The 18,261-nt window shown below is 43.1% G+C and overlaps 1 protein-coding gene across 3 annotated transcripts in view; it reads right to left on the bottom strand.

The window, feature by feature from the left end:
* Window positions 1-8,396: 8,396 nt before the first annotated feature.
* Window positions 8,397-18,261, bottom strand: part of LOC104691394 (androgen dependent TFPI regulating protein) — a 30,662-nt gene continuing 20,797 nt past the window's right edge. For 2 of the 3 annotated variants that reach the window (XM_010402864.4, XM_010402862.4), the window contains 2 exons: window positions 15,442-15,593; window positions 8,397-9,555 (listed from right to left, as the gene is read on the bottom strand). In XM_010402864.4, coding sequence (XP_010401166.1) covers window positions 9,512-9,555; window positions 15,442-15,593 — 196 coding nt within the window. In that variant the 3' untranslated portion in view covers window positions 8,397-9,511. Of the gene's footprint in view, window positions 9,556-11,272; window positions 14,531-15,441; window positions 15,594-18,261 lie in introns of those variants that run through there. The other variant, XM_010402863.4, reaches the window with a different exon arrangement.

Here is an 18,261-nt window from a genome sequence, read left to right as displayed (position 1 = left end):
CCAAATCCCTTTTTATCTCCCATTACTGTTTTGGCACTGAGAGAATTCTCAGTCAATCATTTGGATCCACTGGCTACGAGCAGCCTGGCTTGAGGTTTAACTCGATGTGCTTTGTCTGCTCCAATGGTGTGTCTTTGCTGTAACATCATTTACTGCCATGTGGCTGCCAAGGCACACCCATGTCACCCCTGTCACAATGTCACTTTAGATGGGTACAGCGATAGGATTTAATTCAGCTGTCTCCATGATGCAGGGTCACTGCTCACAACAAAGCAACAGCGCTGCTCCAACTGGTGTGCTGGCTGTACAGCTGGGGAGAAGGGAAGGCAGGAGAAGAAGGTGTGTATAAAACAAATAAGGATCTGTAATTGCAAGAAACGTGCTTAGATTGATTGCTTGATAACCTCTATTTTCAGCTCAGTATGATCATGTGAACTTTGTGGCCAAAACTTTGCTGAAACAATAGATATAGCTGTGTGACCTTTGCTAATTAGAACCATAATAACAGCACATGGCTGTACAGGAGTGCATAGTGGGGTGAATGGCCAAAGTTAAAGCCCAGTGGAAACATTTTTTGCATGCATTGATCCAAAGCCCAGTGAAGACAAAGGGAATGAAGTCTTATGTCAGAAGCAAGAACACCCAGATCCTCTTCTGATTAAATCTGGAATATTCTGTCCAGACCTTTTAGTTTCAGGTGTTTTGAAGGTAGTTTTTGCTTTAAGTGCTCTTCTATTTCTGGGAATTCCAGTTTGATTATTGGAACACCTTCATGTATCGGCAGAGGGATATGTTGAGTGATAGAGTTGCAGTGGTAGCAGTGGCCTGTCCTTGGACATCAGCAGCCTTGTCCTGGAAGAAATTGTGAATTCTCTTCTAGGAACATTGAGGAAATAGAATCGAGAAGAACAAAGTGGGAGAGCTGGAAGCAGATGGTAATACTAATTGGTGATTATTCTGAGTTACCTGAAATTTTGAGGTCTAGTAAGGCAAAGGGAATTTAGCAGGCCATAGTCTGGTACAAAAATGAGGGGAAAACAGATGGAGAGGTTTGAGAACTACATGCAAGCATGGCAAGGCATTAGGGCAGACTGAGAGCTGCACTGTAGGAAATTACAATGCATTTCAGACTTGAATTTGCCATAATAAAAGACTTTTCCTAAAGCTTGGGTCATAAATGGCACCAACAAATTTCTTCCACAAGCAAATGCAAGTTGCGTGAAGAACTTTGAGTTATTTTCTCTCCCATTTAGCAAGCACTGCTTGTGGGGCACACCCAAGGTGCACAGACCTGCTCCCCCATTAAGCAATGGGAAAGCTGTTTTTCCTCGAAGCCACGTGCCCATCCAGGAGTCCAGCATGCAGCAGGATGCTTGTGCTGCTCGGGCAGGGGTGGAGAAAGCCACTTTTCTTCCACCCCGTCTTTCTTTTCATCTAACAGGAATACCCTAATCAGGGAAGCATGCACAGGCTGTTTAGCAAGGGATCAAATCCATTTGGATGAAATTCCAGGGCTTCAAGGATAACAATGGCAGGAAGAGAGGTTTTTAAGCTGTCCCGTGCAGCACCTTGCTGGCAGATATGGCCTGCTGCCTCATGCTGCCCACCCTTGGAAAGCCCTGGCTGCTCCTGACACCAAGGAGAACCAAAAGCTCACTGGAGTTAAATGAAGAAATCCCTCCATTAATTATGAAATTATTCTGTGACCATAGCTTGCCCAAACCTAAATCTCCTCTTCAATTCTTTGGACATTTTAGGTGTTTTATGGGATGGTATGTTAGCAAAAAGGGAAATCCCCTTCTCCCCTTGCCTCATTCCCATAGGAAAACCCTCCCATACAAACCCCAGTGTAAGCATGGTTTGCATTACAAGCCCAGGTCTCAGGTATTTTCATTCTGAGGGAAAATTTTCAGTATGAGGGAAACTGTGCTTTACTGATTGCTCCTCAAAGCATATGGGGCAACACACAAGTAAGATACAGCGCATAGATTTTGCATGCTTGCTGCCGATGCTGGATACAGTGGCTGGTTTTTCATTCCTACAGCTACTGTTTTTCCTGCTTCGTTGAAATTCCCCAACAGTTAAGGTAGGTGGGCAAATGGATCAGGCGCAGGACACAGGACTGCATCTGGCATTTGCTTCAGGAATGCAAGTGCTGTAGCCTGGGAGATGTTCCTCTATCTGCCTCTGACCCTGGGATGAGGAAGGGGGAGGAACTCGAGGGTTAGTCCAAGTTAGAGCACATTTTTTCTTTTCTAACACACCATGCAGTGCTCTGATTGCCTGATAGTGACTGTATGGGAAAATTCTGTCTTATCAATTTGTTAAAAATGCCTTTCTCATTGGGGACTAGGAGACGGCACTCACAAGCACAGACAGAGAGTGTAGGAGTGCTTTGGGAGTGCTCTGATAATCGGGAAACTCCAAATCCCAGCAATTCAGCAAAACAAACCAGAAACTCCTAAACGGCACCACCACCACTAAAAGGAAAGGCATTTTTTCTGTCCTTGTAATGACCAGATCGACCTAATTTCTGTCATGACAATTTAGTTTGTTGGTTTGAGTTTTTTTTCCCAGCTGACCACAAGAGTGCACTCATGGAATGATGTCCTGCGTTGTTTCCTCCGGGTCATTTCCTTTCCCTCAGCTCTGGAAGCAGCTTGCAGCATGCGGAGGTCGGGGGGTCGGACCTAAACCCACATGTTTGTTTCTCTGGACATATAGATGTTTTCTCCCCTGGGGAGGAAGCCGCTGCAGCTGTACATTGAGCAGAACATACTTCTGTGATGAGTACATGGACACGTCACCACGGACACATGCTGGGGGCACATGTGAGTGGCACAGGCTTTGCCTACAGGCTGTGCTTTACGTTGGCAATGATTTTCTTCCTTATAAGGGATGGCCATACTTAAAGAGAGCATATCTGAGATTCTCCCACTGTCTGGTCTTGCTGTACAGTTGGGCTTTGGGGGCTTTTTTCTTCCCTTTTTCTCCCCCAGTGTTCCTCTACTACTCTTCTGTGACCTTCTAACATTGCAGAGCATTTGTCAAATAGCCAGTAATGGCTAAAGAGAGGCCCATTGTAGCAGGCACTTGCAACAATTTGTTAACAATAAACACGATGTGATTAGTAAATACCTCGTAATTGAGTTACATTATATAGAAATATCAGCTTCAGTATTTGCCAGAATGTTGGGGGTTTTTTTAATTAGCTTTCATCTGAAATAGTTGAGGTGACTTTTTTTCACCTGCTCAGTTTTTTCTACACTTCTGATTCAGGACCGCAGCCAAAGTTCAGCTCTGACTTTGTATCAGATTCTTGGACTGAGACTTAGGAGGACTAAGTAGATCGATGATTAGAAGTAGAAATGTGAAGGAAAATTTGAAAGTCAATTTTCACACTATGCACAGTGTGCATGTGGATTTGACCTGTCTTGCAGGGCTTTCTTTATTGATAAAAGTATTGCTGTTGGAAGATGAATTATCTTTATATCCAGACATGTACAACACAGACAACAACAGTATGAAGTTCCACTGGTTCATGAAGGAGCCTCTTTTGCGGTCTCGACTACTGATAGCAGAAAAGCTAAGCTGATATTTCACTGGTATTTAATGAACTACACATAGGAAACAAATTCAATTTTTTGGGGTGGCAGTTCAAAATACTCCAATTTTTTCTTCCCCCCCCCCCCTTAAGTTTTGAATTCGATAGAGACCAGACTGCTAATAAGCTACAGGCTACATTTATATCTAGCTGTGGGTCTGTGACCCCTATGATTTCCAGATATTTATTCTTTAGATAATGTATTCCTCAAACTGGGAAGGGTAGCCATTTTATATTCCCTCCCAAATCCTCATTCAAAGCGATTCTAAAATCAGAGCTGCATAAAAGCATCATTTAAGGTACAATTGCACAGCCACCAAGCTCACAAATTATATGCAAGTTGTAGTGATATGAGTCTCAAATGTCTGTGGTTTCACCTTTGCAACCACATGAAAACAGCTGCTTTACAAAACATTTCACTATCATTTAATATAAACCCTTTCTCATAATGCTTTTCTCTCTTCCATCTCCTACAATTTTATTTCTACTCCACCCATTTCCAATGTTCCTACAAGCTTTTCAATTTGTTCTGCTCCTTTCAGGTTTATTTGTGCTGTACACCATCCGTAAAGGCATCTCTGGAGCTTTTAAGTAGTTTTGCAAAGACAACAATGAGAAGGCCGTTGCACATCATATTATTTTTGGCTAGACCCTACAGGAACAATGGCTATTGTTTGGCGGCTAGCAGCAGGGAGGCTGCGTTAATGATATAGGGGTTTAGAGCCTGGGGGTTGTTCCACAAATGATTGTGAGGCATTTTAGAGTATGTGTGATTCAACAACATTTGGCAACATCTGTTTTTAAAAAAGATTTTAAAAAAGAAAAAAGCGGGGGGGGGGGGGGAGAAGGAAAAATACAAGCAATCAAAAAAAGAGTGTAAAACATCCACAAACCTGAACCTATGGATAAAAATAATGTGCTCTATTAACTTCTGGGTTTTTTCCTCTTGCACATAATTGTTGCATGTGTTGATCAAAATGACTTTCTATTTGTTCTCCCTCTTCCAGAGATTTTGACTCTGTAAGGTGGTGTTGGCTGCCTGTGAGACGCTGCGGGGATTAGCTTTCGGGCTGGGGCTGCTTTGGGCTCACGGATGTGCGAGTGCAAGAACGCCTGTGCCAAAGGACTGCCCACGTGCTTGAGAGGTAAACGCTGCTGCATCTCTGGGAATCCATCAGGCGCGTCTTTAAGGAAATATTAATGAACGCTGTTTAGAATGTTGAGGCGACTCCCGGTTGCTGCATCCCGGAACGCCATCGGCAACCTTGAAATCGCCCACCGGTGCACATGACGCTGCAAGGACCTGCTGTGGGAAGGAGGTGGCAGCTTTCCGGGGTGGGGAAGGGCCCTTCCCGGCGCCGAGGGCCGGCAGAGCTCCGCCGGGAGCTTCCCGGAGCTCCCGCTCCCGCCCGTGCTCCGCGGTGCTGCGCGGGGCGGGCGGGCCCTGGCGCCGCGCTGCCGCCAGGTGGCGCTGTGGCGCCTCGGGAGCGGGGCCGCGCTCCCGCCCTGCCGCCCTTCCCACCGGGAATTGCCCCTCACGGAGCGGTCACAGCGCCGGCACCTCGGGGGAGCGGAGCTGCCGACTCCCGCGGCGGTGTTTCTGCAGCGGTGCTCCCGCTTCTGTGCTGAGTGTAGCGGGTCCTCGGCCCTGGTGAGGGCAGCCACACCTCCGGTCCTGTGTCCGCTCCTGAGCCCCTCAGTGCAACGAGGACATTGAGGCTTGGAGGGTTGTCAGGCGCTGGAACAGGCTGCCCGCAGAAGGGGTGGAATCACCGTCCCTGGAAGTGCCGAAAGATGCGTGGATGTGGCACCTGGGGACATGGTTTAGTGGTGGACTTGGCAGTGCTGGGTTAATGTTTGAATTCAATGACCTTAGAGGTCTTTTCCAACCTTAATGATTCTGTGATTGAAAGTGTGGTTCTTCCCTGTTTGAGGCACACTTCCGCAATTGTGCTTCTCTCTGCCCACAGCTAGAAAAGCCTGATGGAAAGAAATGCTTAACCATGGAGCTTCTTTTATACACGTGTCCTCATTTCCCACTTGGGCACACTCACTGGAGGGTTCTGCATCAAAAACTTGAATTAACATCTCAAAAAGAAAAGCAGGTTTGTGTTGGTACGTATTGGTTTCCTTCTCCTCTCCTTAAGGAACATAGTCCATACCAACAGTGAAACCATATTGTCCTGCATACTTTCAGGAGGTAATTCTGCCTGCCTTGGGTGTAAAATAAAGCATTATTCTCTTATATATTTGCTGTTCTCCAGGTAGTGAGGGAAATTACCCTCTCAAGGTGAAAGGAACTTGAAGCTTTTCTTAAATGTTTTGAGAGCATTTGATAGAAAGTGACATTCGAAACACCAAACATTATCATGAAATTTTATAGTTCAGAACTATTATTGGGCCATATCCTAGAGGCTTAACTCAAACCCTTGTTTTTAGACTTACCAGTGTCTGCAATCTAAACTGAAGTGTACTGACACCAAACACATTAGGTATTTGGTTTGCTTTTCAGGAACATCCTTGCAGGATAGGGTCTCTGGAGACTTTAAAAGGCAAAAATTCTGCTTTGGGGCTTTTGGCCACTTGTTCTGAGGTCTGGCCTATTGTGATTGTATTTGGTTTTTACTTGATGCTTCTTTCCAAATGGTTAATTCAAGGACAAACAGTTCTCAGCTGTAAGCAGGAGCTTTAGTTCCAGAGTAGTTCTTGGTATCGGGGTTATTTACATGAATCCACAAAGCCAATAACCTCTTCCTCTGAGGTAAGAGTTATTACATTAACCAGCAAGATTAAATACTAACAAAAATTAATATGAACCCATATATGACTGCAATGATTTTTTCCCCCAATATTTACTGAATAATGTGCCTGGGAAGTGGGTCTTAGTTTGGCTCTCATGGCTAAGACTTCTCTTACCCATACCCCTGAGACTCTCGTTAATTTTGTGGCACAAAATATTTAATTATGTGCTCTGCCAAGTGAATACAAGGTCTCAAATTGAATTTCAGTGTCCCTGGGCAACTATTTTAGACACTTTGGTAGAATGTAAATGCATATTTTCTACATGCCAGATCCTGGCTCCATATCCATCAAAGTAAATCCTCGGTAGTTCCACTGAAGGCTTGGAACAATCTTAAATTATGTTGTTGAGGTCACATTGTGACCCTGAAGCTCTGGCAGAGACCCAAACCAAGAAATCTGTGTGGGAAACTGGGGAGGGAATAAATTAGCACTTGCCTATGCTTTTTGTGGGAGTAAACTGTTACAAAGGTGTGAGTTAAGATGAAAGCTCCTCATGGTGGTGGATATTGCGTTCCAGCTGTTTCTGCTGGAAACAGCTCCGTGTGTGTGTGTATGGGATGGGTCCCTATTTTCTGATGGTGCTCTGTCTCAAATAACAACCAGTATTGCTTTTACATTCCCTGACTGTCTGTGTCCCCCTCACTCCCTCCAAACAAATGTCGCTTAATCTTATAAAATCAAAGTCCAGGGGTAGCTTCTACTCCGGGTGTTTTTTTTCTCTGGTGAATTTAATCCTTCATTTTCCCTCTCTGCCAAATGCAAGTGGCAGGTCTAAACAGTATTAGGTAATTGTGGTTGTCATACTGCAGATTGTACTATGGAAAAAATTAATTGCTGTTTTTTCGCCCAAGGGTTTGAGCCGCGGTCCCTTCGTCTGCCTGGGACAGCGTTGTTTCCCTCTCTGCTGGGGCTGCGTTCTGTGGAGCAGCATGAAAGGGCTCCTGTGCAGCTGTTCTGGGCGAGTGGGCGGGCACCTCATTCAGTAATAACAGCTAATTTATACAGCCGTGAACATCCACGGCTATAAATAAACAGTTCTGACTGACTTTGCATATTTAAAATGAAACAAGAGAGACTGATGGACTGGGAATAGAAATCTGGAGTAAATGTTGTAAAGATCCTTACACGGGGTACCTCAGTAAAGCCCTTTGGAAATCACAGGGAAAGTGTGGGTTTGTGAGCAATGACACATTTTCCTCCTTTCAGGGCTTTGTGGACATGAGAGAAAGGAACAAAGCAAATCCAAGACCCCAGCAGTTGTGTTTTGGGGACAGGCATTCCTCATTGCTTTCCCAAAGTGCATGACTGGAATCCAGCTTCTCTCCATACAGGATGTAGCAGAGAGAAGTGCCTCTTCTGAACCCTTTTCAAAGAAATAAACAACTTCCCCATGATTCTCGTCAAAGCTTTGTAGTCCAGCTGCTCAGTCACCACATCAGATCCCAAAGGTACCCCTGGTGTGAGCAGGAGCTGAGAGTGAGGTCTGCCATTTGGCTCCACTGGCTGGAAGTAGAAAGACCTATCCCTCTGTGCTGGGGCCCAGGCGTCGTTTTGAGTTTCTGACAATAAAAGTGTTTGTACTGGACTATCAGTACAAAATAAAAGAATTTAAAAAGCAAAGAGGTAGGGACAAAAATACCCAACAAACAGGGAATTTCCGTAACTTTCTCTTCCCTAATTCCCTTCATGTTTTTCTTCTGCCTGTCTCTCCAATATATTTCCTTTGACCAGCATCTTTCGGCTGAGTTCCTTCTGTGTTCTGCTTTAGCTTCAACAGAAAAGGAGAGAGGAGTGTGTTTGTGTGTGGGCATGTGTAATTGCTTACATTCCCCTTGCGAAGCTAGCTGGAGCGAGCTATCTAGATAAGCTGGGAATTACTGAATGCATGCACGTCTCTCATTGAGTTCACTTAGTTTACAGTCTAGGCCTAGCATGTTAACTTCCCAGATTAGAATTTTTATCAGGTGCTTAACACATGAGAAGAACAATCTTATGTATACACATTATCTTTTTATTGCTCACAGGCAGCTTACAATGTGTTTCGCTTTTACTAAGCTCCAGCAGCATTTGAAAGGTGAAAATACCACCCCCGTGAACTGTGTGCACAGTAGCTCTAAGCGAGGGGTTTTGGCAATGAGGATGGAGTTAGACATTTAAGTACTGCAACTAGTTTCAAATCCTCTTTGAAAGCAGGAATAATAACAGAGATTTTTCTTTTTCACACTGACCATTAAGGAATACTTATGCTACTCTCGGTTTTGCATGTTTATTGGAGTTTGCAAAGCAGATCTCCAGTGTTTTGGATGTTAAAAAAATGTTGAGGCTAATAACAGAAATCAACTATATTGAGGAAAATCAGTAAACATGTGAATGGAGTATAATTATATGGCAGGCAGCTTTATGTTAAACAGTGCTTTAAATTAACATGCTTTCTGTCAAAGCAATCATACAGTCAGTATTACTTTTGCTAATTAGGTTACTTTTGCTGTGAGATTAACTGAAACCAAGAAAAAGGCAGAAACTGTTGCCTTCAGATTTCCTGTTAAAATGGAGGGGAGATATTAAGCATATTAATATTACAGAAAGTTTCTCTTTAGAAGAACTCAGCTTCATGGTGAACTTTCTGAGCAGACATTTCTAATTACAGTGCTTGTTAGCCCAATTTGTTATCTAGCTAGCTTGGAAGTCACAGCACTGTTAAAATTATCTCTCCTCTTAATTTTTTCCAGACTTGATGAAGGGCAATCCAAACAAGAGCTGGCTTGCATTCACAGGTCTTTTACAGAGTGGTGCCAAGCTCATGAGGGAGTGCGTTTACCAGTGATGACTTTTAACCATGGACACATCCTCACGTACGTTGTGCAAGAGATGAGAAATCTGTGTAAACAGATGAACACAATTTTCTTATTCATAGCAGTTGCAGAGTTATCATGAAAGAGGCAAACATTTCATATTTTCCACCAGTTTTCCATATGTCTGATGTCATAATGGCTTCACCAGAAGCTTCAATGCATTGGAGAAAGGATTTATCACAGCTGCACTTATTTTCCTCTACTTCATGGCTTCAGCATTCATGGAGAGAGTGTTTGGCTTCAAGAGGAGGATTCACTTGCCTTTCCACTTGTGGTCCATTATTACTATTGAATCTCCTGTTTGGAGACAGAGGAGAAGATACTATTCAGGTGTTGTAGGGGAAGGCACAGCAGAGAAGTCCTTTCACACATCAAGCATGAGGAGGATGTGAAACTGGCTCCAGCCTCCCAACATCCCTGGGGAACTCTACCCATCTGGGAGTGGGAGTAGACTGTGAGTGCATGTCTTGGACCAGCTGCTAATGCTGAAGTGCTGCAGAAGTCAAATGAGCCTGGGATGTCCCCAGCAAGTAACGGATTACTCAATGACTGAGGAATGATTCAAAATCTGCCATGGACCACACCCATTGAGAATAATTGTGCTTTGCCAGTGGGAGAAAGTATCTGCCACCAAACAAAACTAGTTTGTTGTAAGAGTATGTGAAAAGCTTTAAAAATAAAGCATATCTGGAAGGGCAGCAAATGAGTAATCCCTGCACCTGGAGGATCCTCACATGGCTGGTCAGGACAGCACAGGACCTACTGAAATACCACAGCTTTCTGAAGCACCAGTTAGAGACAGGTTGTGCTCTTGTGGGGCACCCAGTGTGGCAATAATCAACTATTTATGGGTACCTTTTCTAACACACTGTTTCAGCCTCTCTTCCCTGCTGATGATCATTCACTCACAGGAAACTCTCCTTTAAATGATCTTTCCTTGTCCGTAGACCTCAGAGGCTCTGCTATACTAATTGCTGTATTGTATTGGTGTGTACTGACCAAACAGATATTTATGGGGGTGGAAAAAAAATAAACCACAAAGAAAAAAATAGCTTGGTAGGCCAGGACCAACATGTTAACCCACACTTGTTAATGTCTGCCCTCCACTGGTGAATTCCTAAGCCCTGGTTTGCCAGAGGCTCTGATCCAGTCTGCCTCCAGTGGATCACCAGATAAACTTATTACCAAGAATAGGACCGGTGACAAATAGTGCAGGTTTCCTTTGAACAGTCAGTCATCTCTGCCCTAGGAGTCATCTCTGCAGCTTTGGGGAGTGACAAATATGAAGAATGTGAAATGTCAAATATGAATGTGCCATCACAGGTTTGTGATACAACTAGGACAAATGGATGAGTCAAAAGTAAATATTCATATTTCGTTTGCAAACTCTGGGATTTAAATCTTCTAAAATCTGAGTTCCATTCATCATCAGCAATATGGTGAAATTATGGATATAAACATTATTTGGTCACTGAAAGGAATAGATAGACTCTGGATTCTTATTCTTTGTTTTTAAAGGCATGATACAACAAATCTTCTGGAAAGGAATCTCAGTTTAAAAATCCCTCCTGGATGCTGTAATACCAAAGGGTGGAACCTGTGTCTGGAGTAATAAGTACATGCAGAACATCAGCATTTTAACATTCATACAAAAACTGCTGTTGATAAGCCTGTACCAGTACAATGGTAGCACGACTTCATACCCCACACAGTTGCCCTTTGCATCCCTTTATTTGCCGTTCGGGTTTCTGCAATCTCAACAGCTGCTCAGAATAATGACAGCATCAAGAATTCAATCTTATTATAGTGTTGCTTTGTATTGCACAGATTTGTGAGCTGCCACATAGGCTGGATTTCCCAAGGCTACAGGGTATTAAGGGAGCTTGGTTTCAAAAGCCCATAAATATAAAAATAAAACTCAGGAAAAATAATCAGTTGCAAAAACATGTTATATGAATCTGGAAAATGCATTGAATGCAAAAATACTCCAAAAAAAAAAAGAGGAAAATCAGGCTAAAGAGAAGATTGTTGTTTAACTTTATTTCAGCCTTAGGTAAACAGGTTTCAGCAATGTCTTCCCAAGGTATTTAAGAGCTCATCGAAGATCTGGAAGAGCACATCCATCTCTGCACTGAGCAGGATAAAGTTATTCCACCATAAGTTTTCTCTTTTTCCTGAGAGCAATGGCTCTTATTCTTGTCGTGCTTCCTTATCCCTTGCATTATAATATCTTTAACTTTTGTTTTGTCCCCGACGGTGTTCGTCAGCCAGCTGCTGGCCAAAGCTTTCGCTTCTGGAGGACAGCAAGCGTCCAGGTGGGTCTGTTGGAGCTGGTGCCCACTCTGACTGTCAGCCCCCCTTCCTCCCCAGTTTCTCTCCCGAAGGACAGTTCCACCACCCGGGGATAAGCATTTCTCTGGGGCAGGCATTGGGCCTATAAAACCTTGCAAGGGGTTTGCCAGGTATCCCTCAGGAGGCTTTTCAATCACTGGTGGAGCAAGTAGCTGTTGCTAGCTATAGCTCCTCTCCACCTGCATTTCAGAGTATTGAAATGAAGTGGCTGATAAATGTTATTTTGGTTTTTTTTCAGATGTGTTAAATGGAAGACAAATGAATGTGCTCCATCTTCAAATGCTGGTTCTAGATAAGAGACCTCACTTGAAAGGCTGCTCTGTCCGATGTGGAAAACTTTGATCCAAATTTCTCCCAAGGATCTAGTTGTCCCAACAAGAGCAAACCCCAAGCGAACACTGCTTGGCTTTATTTTTGAGGATTCTCCTTTGACTGGTCAAAGAAACATGAGATCAGTTGCCTGTGTGATGTTTTCCACCCATCAGGAATGGGAGAAACTATCACACGGCTCATCTTTGGTACTCAGACCCTGCAGCCAAATTCTTGGCTGAGGTAAATTTATGGCAGTAAAAGAATCAGCTCATTGTTTCAAATTATCCTCTTTGGAGTTTCTCTATTGCTCAACATTGTCTTGTACTCTAGAAACTCTGGGATTTAAAACAAAAAGAAGTCATTACTGGTACTATTTTCTGTGCCTCTCAGGCTGTGCAGCTGGGTTGCCTTAGTTACCACCAATCCAACTATGCAAGGGGAGGGAGAGGAGAGGCACATGAGAGATAATACATTTTTAAAACCTCCAATACTGTATGAAACAGTTTGTCTATAAATAATAAAATGAATTTAGGGTCTGGCACCCTGAAAAGGAAAGAAAAGGTTGTATTACTCTAAAGGCTAGATTTTCCAGCTCTCAGAAATTATACTGCATCTTTTCGGTCAAGCACAGGATGTAGGTTTAACACTTACTTGCTTGAAGCTGAAAGCTGCCATCTACAGACTTTGGAATAAGTAGGAACTAAATATACCTTTAAGTGTGAAAAAGAGTAAATATTTATGTAGCTGGTTTTAGGAAAAATAATAATGGCCTGGAGTTACAAGGGAGTGTGGAAGAGTCCGTATGAAGCATGCTGTGCTGTGGAGCAAGCTTCATTAGCAGCCTACGGTCTACCACAGGATGTGAGTCCAGAAGGGAGCCAGGCTTGCCACTCCGGTGGAGTTGTTTAATCGCTTCTTGCACCTTTGAATAAAGATATCTGGGCAACCGTTCTTCATTCAAGTGGGAAAGAAATAAAAAGAAGCAATAGCCCCAGATTTTTTTCCTTTGGGGAGAATCCTGGTGCCAGCAGCCCAGTCAGAGAGATCTGCCTTTTCACATCCCACCAGCAGCAGGTCTAATCATTTGGTGGCTTCAGGTGTTATTAGAGAAGGTGTTTTCAGATGTGCCTATAGGAACCTAGGAGATAACTTACCCTGTAGCCCAAACTGCCTTTGGGGAATGAGGAGGAAGCAAAAGAGATCAAAAGTGCCCTTCCATGTACTTTTTCTTTTTGGAGGAGGTGAGCAGGGCATAGAGTATGGAACACAAGGAGGTCTGTCCTCTACCACCAATTACTGTTATGTCTTGTGTGGGGGGGTTGGCTTTTGGGTTTGTTTTGTTTTGTTTTGTTTTCTGCAGGATCATTTTAACTGCATCCTCTGCCTTATTGTGATGGGAAGGAGAGACAGGAAAGGATAGGATGAAAAAAAGTACATAGAGCCATTTTTGCTGTGGGAACAAAGGTATGTTGGAATTGCGTCTTCATTCAGTTTGCAGCTGGTTTGTTTCCCTGGAAATGCTGAACCAAAGATTTGTCTCAGTCAGGAATATATTAAGACTCTGGCACACTGTAATTGTGTAATTGGACTGTGGCACTGTGTAATTGGAATAGCTTCCCCGTGGTTGTGTTTCAAGGCTTACTGGGACTTCGTTATTGATACCAGCTTAAGAAAGTCCTACTCTTCTCTTGGGTGGACACAGCTGGGAAGTGGATCAGGAAAAACACTTGGCACCAGCATGGGGAACTGTAACTCAAGGGGAGTGTCTTGCACATGGATGAAAACACCATGTAATTGTTAAGGCCAGGATTTTGTGGCTCCTTTGAAAAATACCAAGTATGCATGGAGAGGCAGACCCACCACACAGATGAGGCCTCCAGGGATTGCAAGAGCACACCAGATATCAATGGAGAATATTGTGTATTGTTTATATATATACTCTGAGGTTACATTCATGCTACCACAACTGGGGTGCTTTTCAGCCTCTCTGTATACACAGAGAAGTTGAGTGCTTGCCCCGATATTTTAGTCAGCTGTTGAATATGCATCTAATTTTTGCAGTTAATTAAACTCTGCTTGGCACAACATTTTGTCCAATCAGTTAACACTTTGGAAATCCAATTATTTTAATTCTGATTATCGCCAATTTATGCAGCAGGCATACTCAAGGCCTAAAATTACTAATGTGTACTCAGTGATGAAAAAAATCTGATACCTAGATGTATCAGATATCTCATATAAAGACTTATGCCATCATGTAGTGATGATGTGGTCTTTGATTAGTAATAGTTACTAATTATGTGATGCCTCTTAAACCAGAGCTAGTGCAGAAAGGTTGCAGATCTGTTTTCATTTACCAGCAATCCCCATCTCATATTATGTCTATGCAGAATAGAATGTGGCCAAAATCTCTAAACATGGACATGTAGAGCAAGCATCTTGTTTGCAAAGGTAGCAAGCAGTGAAGTTGGTTATTCAGCACATTTGAAAGCCGATCTGCTGCTTTTAGGTAGCTGAGTATGGATGGTGAGAGACTAGCTACAGACGCTCTTCTTTGGCTTGACAGGCATGTGAGACTTTGCAAAATGGATCAGGCATCAAATGTTCCCTGAGAACAGAGGGAGGTTGTCTTATTTATTTTCAGAGGTGTTTTTGCAGTGTTTTTTCTTTCATCAGAAAGCCAGTTTAAGAAATTGCAAATGTTCACACATTTGTCCTAAATAAAATACACACGTTTTCCTGACAGAAACACTTTCATCCTCAAAAACTCAATCTTGAATGAAAAAAGGAGAGAGGAAACCAGAAGAAATAATAATGACAATAAAAATAATAATAATGATCCCATGCCAAACCCCCAGAGGTGCATCCTCAGTTCTCTCTTTCTTCCACCTGTTAAATATGCTCTCCTAAATGACTCTTTTTTTTTTTTTTCCCCTCCAACTGCCCATTTGCCCAAGGAAGCTGCCTTTCTTTTTTTTTTAGGTCACTACTGGTTATACCACTACTAAAGCACCAGGGAGAAATTCTCAGCAGTTTGTAAAATTTTCCAAAGTGCTGTTTAAGTCATGGACCTGCTGCCACAGTGCTTTTGCTTGGATATGCTAATACATTCCTGTAAATTTTTGGTAAGCACTGATATTCCCTAGTCTCACAAACAACATGTGATGTGGGTGTAAGAGTTTTAGTCCAAGACATGTGACTTCTCTGGACCCTTCTTTGGACAGGAATTCAAAAGCCTGTGATTATGCTGGTAAGAGCTACTTCTTGAACCACATTAGGGGAAGCTGGCCCAAACTTTGTCTGGTAAGGTTGGGATCCTTGCTCCAATTTGTTCTCTATTTGTTAGCACGTGGGTAGGACCTGACAATTGCTCTCTGACACCCAAATGCCACCACCACCCCTCGTCCCCAATGTACTCATGTCCCCTTCCTCTCCCTACCTGCCTGGGCAGTCACAGCAATTCATTTTAAGGGTATTTTTTTCATATGCATAGAAGTAATGAAGAAAACTTGGACTGACCCCATATCATACGGTTGAGGAACTCTCCAAAGTTGTAGCAGGAGATGATGATGGCAAGGCTACCGGCAAAAAAGGCTGCTAGCCCAGAGGGGCTGAACAAAGCAAAGAGAGGATATACCCACTCTCCCGTTACAGAATAAATCCACAGGACCCTGGCAAGGAAGGAGAGAAATTACCTTTGGTTAGGACTATTCAGTTAGAAGAACCACTTCATCATTTCCAACTCCTGAAGGGCTGAGTTATTAAAACAGACTTGATACAGAGAAAATTAGCTCAGCTGCCGATACATTGCCTCAGCACTTGGCCTATTTGCTGTGAAGCACACTTGAGCCACTGCTAAATTAGATGGGTTTCAGTACAGGTTGAAATGCACACAATATTCTGCTGTCACCCTGGTGGCATTGGCTATTAACAGCAGTAAAAGCACAGTAAAATCACAAAATGTTCAGGAACAGGGATGTGCACTTGATTATGCTAAGAGAAGCTTGTTCAAATAAGCTCTCACATATGTTTGCTCTTTAGTTACAACAGCTTTTCAGCCCCTATCCAGATCCCTAGAGTCTGTGAAGACACGGAGCTGTTCCTCCCTGTCTCAGTCCTTCTGCTGTTGACCACTGTTTTGAGGAGTGGAAAGAAGTTTTCAGGGGGTGAGAGGGCAATAGGAATTCTCCATCACCTTTTCTTTTCTAAGAGGAGGAAGAGAAGAGGAATGGGTAGGTGGGAAACGGATGTGGCTGCTTCACCCTTTTGTGAACAGTTTGCAAAGCATGGTTTGGAAAAGAAGGAAAAGGAAGAGGATTAATATGCCTGCTTTATAGAGTTTCTTTTCTTCTAATTGGGCCCTCTCTTTGTGCCTTTATTATTCTCAGAAAATATCTTGTAGTGCCTGTCAGTTCACTGGTAATACGTTCATTGTTTATGGCTCATAAGAGTGGTTGGTAGAAAATGCCTGAATTTAAGAATATAAAAGTAATCTTTATATCCTAAGTATAGGAAAAATACTTTTTTATTGTGAATAAAATTATTTATTTGTATTGATTATGTAAAGAATTTAAGAAATAGGGTAGGTCTTCATTGATTGTTATCAGGATGTGCCATTTTTTTGATAAGGAATTTAAAAAATCATATCTGAGGATTATGCCATACTTTCCACCACCAGTGCTAACATGGGAATGCAATCACAATTTTTTCTGATGGCACCAGCCTGCCACCTTACGCTGAGCATCATGCCTCAAAGAGAAGCAACAAACAGGCTGCCCCACTATCCCGAAGCTGTGTCGTGACACTGAGGAATGGGAGAATGGTAAGGAAGAAAGAAAAAGGCTGAAAAGATGTTTCTTCCTTTCTCTAGTAAAAGAAGGAAGGAGTGGGTCATAAAAAGGTGGTTTTGTCTTGCCTGTAAATTGAGATGTACTAATCCTCACCTAAGGGATAGAGTGGAGAAATGGAGGGGATTGATAGTAGAGCTGTCTGGACTGAGCATGGAAATATTTAAATGTAGGGACTCATTTTCATGATTCAAGATTCTTTCATCTAACAAACAGAGCTGTGAAACACCAAAGTAATTAAAAAAAGAAAAAAAAAAAAGCCTGCAGGAAAGGCCCCTAAGAGGCTGAGCAGAAATACTGAAGTCCAGGTGCTAAGTAGGGCCTGTGCAAATGTCAGCATGTGTTCTTCACTGCACAGGACTCCTCTTTTCTTATTGTGTCTCAAACAGTAAAACAGAGAATGACAACCACCTTTCTTTTATATAATGAAGAACTAGATTATCTTGATGCAGTTTGGCCAGCTGGTGTGTCTCATATGAAGCACTCCAACCTGTATTTTCAAACCCAAATAAATGACTATGCAGGGTATTCAAAGCCACAGTGAAACCCTGCTCAGAGGCAGGTGTCTGGTGCAAGGTGTGACTGGCTGTTCGGTTTCTCTGCTGCCTCGGAGGGACCAGCCCCTTCTCAGCCCATCGACACTGCTGCAGTGGCAGAGAGAGTTCAGGGAGAGGCTTGGAGGAAGGACTCTGTTGCTTGTGGAACATATGGTGCCCAAATGCGGCTATTAAATTGCCAGGTTGCAGCACCAACAGTAAAATATGTACTTGTGTTAAGATTTCAGTGAACAGGCCAGAAAATTTTTCTTTTGGTTGAAAGCTGTTGTCTGTAGTTTGCAGGGAACCACGAAGAGGAGGCAAAAAGAAAGCAGGCAGGAGTTCCCTTGCTGATTTGGAAACAGTATTGGCATTCTAATATATTTTATCCAGTCATCAGAGCCCTGGCACACAGGGGCCAAACACTCTAAGGGGCCACCTTCCACTCAGCACCCTGGCAACACAGTGCAGCACCAACTCACAAAAGATACTGGGAGGGCTCAGATGTGGTGATGCTTGTGTTGATCTTCATCCTTCGGTGTGGATTCAGGTCCTGATATGAACCATGTCTACTGAGGGGTGAAATTGTTCAGCGGATAGGGATTTTAGGGGAAAGCACGGCACACATGGCTGTAAGAGCAGTCTGGTCTCAAAGAGAATAAAACCCAAATGTTGTCATAAGACAAAACAAAGCTGGCATTAAGCAACTGGGTGAATCAGAACACAGAAAAGGAATTTAGGAAGCCATGGTCGTAATCCTATTAGGCTCTGGGCTGGATTAGAATAAATGGCTCCTAATTTGCTCATGTAATGTAGCAGTGAAGTCCCCTGCTTCCACAGCCACTCTGATGGGTTTCAAGTCACTCAAGTGTTTCATCTGTACAGTTTATTTTCTATTCCAGATGTTCACTCACTGGGCTGGAGATGGTCTCTAGCTGAGAGTGAGAACTGGTGAG

The sequence above is a fragment of the Corvus cornix genome, chromosome 2 (assembly GCF_000738735.6).
Source record: "Corvus cornix cornix isolate S_Up_H32 chromosome 2, ASM73873v5, whole genome shotgun sequence".
Taxonomy (NCBI): Eukaryota; Metazoa; Chordata; class Aves; order Passeriformes; family Corvidae; genus Corvus; species Corvus cornix.
Note: the sequence above shows the minus strand (reverse complement) of the source record. Positions and strands in the feature narration are given on the sequence as shown.